A 6,749-nucleotide genomic window follows, 5' to 3' on the forward strand; every position below is an offset into this window, starting at 1 on the left:
TCCGAATTTGAGTACTGAAACGCTGTCGAACTCGTAACTCACTCGTTTCTCTCAAGTCTCGGCCTCTAAACACCTAAACCCTCTATATCCACCTCAATCCTACTAATGTTGAGCGTCGGAGAGGTAAACAGAGGCAATCCATCTGTTTTCCCTTTTTAGTTCATCGTTACCTTCTCTTGCAGGACCAACGACGGACGAGGGAAACACCAATCACAGCTAAGGGAAGACTCGGGATACCGAGTCCGACACGCTCTAGCCCGAACGCGACCACTTGGTACGGCCTTGCGTCGAACTGTTTGGGATTTCTAAATAGTTGTCCGAAAACGAGCGACAACACTATTTATCCTCATAAATTCAATTTCTAAGAGAAAGATAGATATTTAATTGTACTGTGTGATGAGTGATTTACTTTTTACTTTTTTTGTAAGGAGAGAGATTTACTTGTTCTGTGTGATTGTCAGCCATGTTTTTTGAGCTGAGTGATTGTCAGCCAAGTTGTAAAAGAGATATAATATAAGTGCTATTAACGAAGGAACGTTAGTGGAGTGAAGATGCCCATCATTTGACTTTTTACACCTTACTAGAAAACTTCAATGAAAACATATATAAGCTCAATATTAGACGGTCTATAGATAGTAATATATATTTGGTTATTGGCTATCCTTTTCTTTAATCAGCAATTAATTGCTACATAATTCATGACCATCTAGCTTGGACTTTGGAGAAATAAATAGGTTTAATTATTCCTTCCTTAGTCATTCTGCTACCTCCTCCACCCGATCCAGATTCCACTCTCCACCACTATCTCATCTCCCTCTTTACTTCTCTTTTATACTCGCATAATTGCTTTGTTCTTAATCAAATATATAATCAAGTACTTTTTAATCTTGATAGCTATAACTATAAGAGAGAGTAATTTAACTTATATAAATATATACTCTCTGTAGTCTTCCGAAACCCCCGGCGGATAGTTCACAATCAGTTTTCTCCACTCTCTTTACACCTTCTTCCAGATTCTCATCTTCTTAACATCCTTTCTTTATATATCTAGCTTCTCTTCAAATACGTACTCAATTACTCCGTGTTTCGTCTAATTTCATAATCAACATTTCAAACATATTTTTCATTGATCATCCGTTGTAGTCTCAGCCTGGATTTCGCCGTCCACATCATTATTCCTTAGCCAAAAATTTAAAAAATCCCTTCAAATCATGTAATAATCTTCCATCACTGTATTTCCAAAACCATCAAAAAAAAAAAAAAAATTATCAGAAAAATGTATCCATAAAATTCTAATATTAGTTCAAGCTAGCTAGCAGTTTTGGTCGGAACACTGGCAAAACTCAAATCAACATTCTAGCGACACCATTATAAAAATCTCACCAATATGTAAAGAAAACTCTTCAATACAAACCGTAAACCTAAAAAAAAAAAAAAAAAAAAAAAAAAAAAATTAAGAAAAAAATTAAAAAAACCTATTTGTTACTGTTAAATTTATTGTGGATGGCAGAATTCGAGGCGGCGACGGCTCCAGCGACGCCGGGGACTCCGGCGGCGCTATTTACGCCGGGGAGAGTTGACTCTCTGTCTTACGAGAGAAAGTCAATGCCGCGGTGCAAGTGCTTGCCGGTGAGCGCGGCTTCTTGGGGCGAGCCTCACTCTTGCCTGGTCCTCTCTGATTTCCCTTCCCCCACCATCTCTCTCACCCGCAAGGTATGCATATTATATACATATTGATTATGGTGAAAGTCCATGCCACGTGACTGACTCTGACATGGCAGCTGGGAGCGGAGTTCGTGGGGACGTTCATCCTGATCTTCGCAGCCACGGCGGGGCCGATAGTGAACGAGAAGTACAAAGGGGTCGAGAGTCTCATCGGGAACGCGGCGTGCGCGGGGTTGGCGGTGATGATAATAATTCTGTCGACGGGCCACATCTCGGGGGCCCACCTGAACCCGTCGCTGACGCTGGCCTTTGCGGCGCTGCGCCACTTCCCATGGGCCCACGTCCCCGGCTACGTGGTTGCCCAAGTGTCCGGCTCCATCTGCGCCTCCTTCCTCCTCAAGGCCGTCTTTCACCCTTTCCTCTCCGGCGGAGTCACCGTCCCCACCACCTCCAACGGACAAGCCTTCGCCCTCGAGTTCTTCATCACTTTTATCCTTCTCTTCGTCGTCACCGCTGTCGCCACCGATACACGCGCCGTAAGTTACTCATACATCATCGTTTCAACTACTTATTTCCTTTTCCTCCCTAGATTAAACACTATACCAAACCAACAACACACAGATTTGCGTACAACGTTCATGGCATATGACCAATTTTTACTGTATCCAAATGATATTTTACAGCCGGTGAATGAATGCTTTAATGTTAAAGGGGTGAGTAAATAACTTGTACAATTGTGTGTGACAGGTGGGTGAGTTGGCGGGCATTGCGGTTGGAGCGACGGTTATGCTCAACATTCTCATAGCGGGGTAATTGCACAACTCTCTCTTATTACTACTCATTTCACATCACAATATTCATTTTCTTTTAGTATGAATAGATTACTGTTATAACATTATTGAATGTGTTCGTTACGTGTATCACATACTTTATTCCTTATATCTTGAATTATTGGTGCAACATGATAGGCTTTTCTCCACGTTAGCTAATTAGACATGTACCCACCGGATCAATATATTATTTCACTAAATTAACTAATTAAAAATAAATATAATAAGAAAAAAAATTATATACCACACCGACTCTCTTCATGACTTGGCAGAGATAAGAAAAGACGTTGCAGTAGATGGTTTCACCTAAATCACTTTCGGTCACATGCAATAGATTTCATACTATATATCACCTTGTCTATTTTATTGCGGTAAATTCTGAATTCGTTGTGGCAAACAATCACCGTACGTATAGTATGACAAGCATAAGGTAACAGACAAGCATTATTAACTTCTGGGAAGAAAATGAAAAACACAAAGAATCAAGTAGATGGATGAGATGAGATGAAATGAAATAATTGAATAAAGCAAGTATAAGTCAACCCACTTTTTGTATTATATATATAGAGTTAGAGATGACAGGTTGTGATTTATTTGTAATATAAAACTAACATATGAGCCCAGAGTCCTAGCTACCAAAAGACGCCTAATATATACGACCGCAATTATTATTGTTTGATTAATAAAAGTGGACGGTTCTCAATAGTTTGGCAGGCTTAGTGTCGTCATACTATACTATTTTTATTTTACATAATGACGATCAAAAAAACTCTCTCTCTATACATTTGTATAGAGAGAGAGAGAGAGTGATGCACGATGAGATCATCATAACAATAGATGTGATGATAATGGCAGGCCAGCAAGTGGGGGGTCAATGAATCCAGTGAGGACATTGGGGCCGGCGGTGGCGGCCGGAAACTACAAGGCGATATGGATATTCATGGTGGCGCCGACGCTGGGCGCTCTGGCCGGAGCAGCCACTTACACGGCTGTCAAGCTCCGCGGCGATGAAGTGGATCTCGCCCGTCCTGTCCGCAGCTTCCGCCGCTGATTGCATCACTCTTACCTGCTGCTTCAGTTTCATAATAATGAATAAAAACGCTTTTCTATTCAGCGCTGTTTATTTCAATTCAATATATCTGCGTCTGTAATATTTACTGTTTGTGGATTGTAATATTTTGGGCGTTTTAAAGGGTTTGAATGTGTGTACTGTGTTTGATTACATCAATTTGTGCTAATTTTTGTTTCAGTATTTTCCAGTAAAACCAAAAATAAAAGTGCTATTTTGCACACTTGTACTTTTCGTCTGCCTTGTTTACATTAATATGCGTATATCTGATTTTGTATTATTCTATACTTTGTCAATTCAACAAATACGTTGATAGAGAACCGCAATAGGCCAATGTTATTGCTGAGAAATTTCATTAATTAGATTTCAAAAGTGATTAAATATCAAGATTAGATCTTAATTTTGAAAAATATCTACAAAATGGACTTTTGACCCAAAATCAAACAAAAATACTCATCTGAACCCTATACATCTCTCACTCTTCATTTTTATCATTTCAATCTTCTCTCCCACACTCAAATCCACTCAAATCCTCTCTACTTAAGCGGATTTCAAAAGAATCATGGGTAAGATTATTAACTTAATCATTTTTACAAAGTTTATGATTATATGATAGAATATAGCAATAAATATCGATCAGATCTAGAAAGATGGTCTAAAATCTGAGTTTTAACTTTTATGTACGATGGTATACGATATGGTAGGATGAGATTTAACTTTTTTGTACGATGAAATTTGGAAAAAAAAAAAAAAGTACGGTATGTACGATGTTGTACGATCTATACGATGCATTAGGAGAGATAAGCTAATTTTGCATAGTTTGACTGTTTTTTTTTGCAGTTTTTGTCATGGTTAACGGCACTTGGGAGAAGGAAGGACACATATGGCTTTTCACCAATGCAGATACGCGTGCATTCGAAGTTTCGAAAGAGGTAACGTACACGGAGTTAGTAGATTTTTTATACGAGAAGCTCGAGTTAGACAGATTCGTGTTAGACTTAAAACTCGAAGTCCCATACATAATCAGTACAATTTCGCTGGGTCCTGCCGTTTTGAAGGACAATGGTGATGTTTCGTATTTTATGAAGCACAAATATCGTAATAGATTTCCACTTTTTGTAAGTTTGGTACCGAAACAGATCATTATGCCTATTGCGTATCGAGGAGTATGTAAAGGGAAAGATCTGGAAGTTGGAAGGGTGTCTCGCAATGAACCAAAGAAGAGACAGAATACTCTTGTTATCGAGGATCGACAAAATGATCCTATAATTGAAATTAAAGACGATGGCTGTGACGATGACTTGTTTAACGAGTACAAGGGTTCCAAAAACGGTGACAAGTATACATGCGTGATAGAGATTGTATCACAACAGTGACAAATATGATGGACACAATAGTGAGGAAGGTGATGAATACGAAGTTGGTGAAGGTGATGAATACGAAGGTGGCGAAGGTGATGAAAACAAAGGTGGCGAAGGTGATGAAGAGAATAGTGAAGGATATGATGGAGATAACAATGGTAGAGGTGAAGAATTTGAAGAATTCGCCAAGCCAGAAGAATATGAAGAGTTTTTCGAAACGTTTACAGTACCAACGGGTCATTGTGAACCATCGGGTCAATGTCAGCGTGAGCCTCCGATGATCGAATCACCTATCGTTCCTTATTCATGGAAAGCACCCGAGTTCACCGCCGATGATGTTGTGAAGGAAGAACCGAGTCATTATCCAAGTCATTCTTCTACAGGTAATTTAAGTGGATTCAAATGAGATTCAAGTATAATCTGTTAAGTTGTTTTTTAACTAACCTTTGAAAGTAACAGGTAGCTCAGAAAAAATATATATTGGGAAGCAGTTTGAAAACAAGCTTGAATTGAAGAAACATATCCACCTGTACGCGTTGAAACATAATTTCGAATTTAGAGTGAAATCTTCTTCGAAAAGAATTTATCCGAAACAATCGGAGTCATCAGAACCTATCCGAAACCATTGGAAAATTTCATACCATCGGAGACCATCGAACCTTGACGGAAACCATCGCAAATTTCTGATGAATCTCATTGATTCCATCGGACACCATCGGATTTCATCTGAATCCGATGGATTCCGATAGAATCCGATGAGAGTCATCGGAAATAGCCCCAAATTTTAAAAACCCTAACTTCTTTAAAAGCTTCTAAATCCAATTCAAATGATCAAGAATAACTAAAAAAGATTAAAACAATAAAAATTTATCCTACACTAATAAAAGCATGAAATAAAGATAAAAATCTAACCTTTTTTGTCATTTTGAGCTGCGGAACCTTCGACTACGAATGAGAGCTTGGACAATCTTGAATGCCGGATTTAGAGCGTGGAAGCTCGCCGGAATGACTCGGAGACTCTCGGAATCGGTAGGATTTCAATGGATTTGGTCGGATTCCTAAGGGTGAGAGAGAGGGAGAGAGAGAGAGAGAGAGAGAGATGAAGAGTGTTTGAAATGCGAGGGAAATAGACAAGTTCGAGGGTATATTTGATTTTAGGGGCATTTTCGTCCGAAAATATGTCAAAAGTCCAATTTTGGATATTATTAAACTAATGAGTCTAGTATTGATATTTTGATCATTTTGAAGTCTACAAAATTAAATTTCTCTTGCAATTTCGCTTCTTAGGTGCTAATCCTGGAATTAAGGGGAGGGTGACTTTCGGCATAAATTACAGTTGTTGTTGTCGCACAAAAATGAACAACGATTGAATACCTCGGGCGGTTCGATCCAAGGCCGGACCAAGTGATCGCACCCGGGCCAAAAGTGTGAACTCGAAAGTCTCGAGCTAGGTTTTCTCCGATCAACCCACCTCTCAGAGGAGAGAAGGGGTGAGGAGGGGGAGTGACCGTGCCTTGTGTGTCGGCTGCCTACGTACCCGTGCGTGGGATCAGGTCAGAACGTAGTTCAAGGCGTATGTGACGCAGTGTGAGGCGCGGAGCCTTAATGGAGAAGCGTACTCGACGAAGGAGACGGTGCGCGGAGGAGTCCTCGGCGACGTCTCAGAACTTCATAGATCGCGAGCGCGAGAGAAAATGTGTGTTTTCTCTCTTTTGGAGACGTGGAAGACTCTAAGTCAAGAGTTCCTTGTTGTGGCGGAGATTCCGGACGCGTAGGCGATTTCTTATCAGGAATGGTGGACGCGTCTAGGGTGCTAGACGCGTA

General features: G+C 40.0%; 1 protein-coding gene across 1 annotated transcript; it reads left to right on the forward strand.

The window, feature by feature from the left end:
* Window positions 1-715: 715 nt before the first annotated feature.
* On the forward strand, window positions 716-3,844 carry LOC149389993 (putative aquaporin NIP5-1). Its single transcript, XM_089623549.1, has 4 exons — window positions 716-1,713; window positions 1,782-2,201; window positions 2,413-2,474; window positions 3,351-3,844. Exons 1-4 carry the CDS (start codon window positions 1,504-1,506, stop codon window positions 3,544-3,546), a joined length of 888 nt encoding a protein of 295 aa, XP_089479675.1. The 5' UTR covers window positions 716-1,503; the 3' UTR covers window positions 3,547-3,844.
* The last annotated feature ends 2,905 nt before the right edge of the window (window positions 3,845-6,749 follow it).

The sequence above is a fragment of the Urtica dioica genome, chromosome 8 (assembly GCF_054948205.1).
Source record: "Urtica dioica subsp. dioica isolate 48M chromosome 8, U.dioica_male_clone48M_v1_H2, whole genome shotgun sequence".
Lineage (NCBI taxonomy): Eukaryota > Viridiplantae > Streptophyta > Magnoliopsida > Rosales > Urticaceae > Urtica > Urtica dioica.

Excerpts from the sequence above, each read along its gene's own strand:
- LOC149389993 (XM_089623549.1), top strand. The coding sequence starts at position 1,504 with ATGGCAGAATTCGAGGCGGCGACGGCTCCAGCGACGCCGGGGACTCCG. Across the intron at positions 1,714-1,781 it reads CCATCTCTCTCACCCGCAAG|CTGGGAGCGGAGTTCGTGGG; the intron begins GTATGCATATTA and ends CTGACATGGCAG. Across the intron at positions 2,475-3,350 it reads CTCAACATTCTCATAGCGGG|GCCAGCAAGTGGGGGGTCAA; the intron begins GTAATTGCACAA and ends TGATAATGGCAG.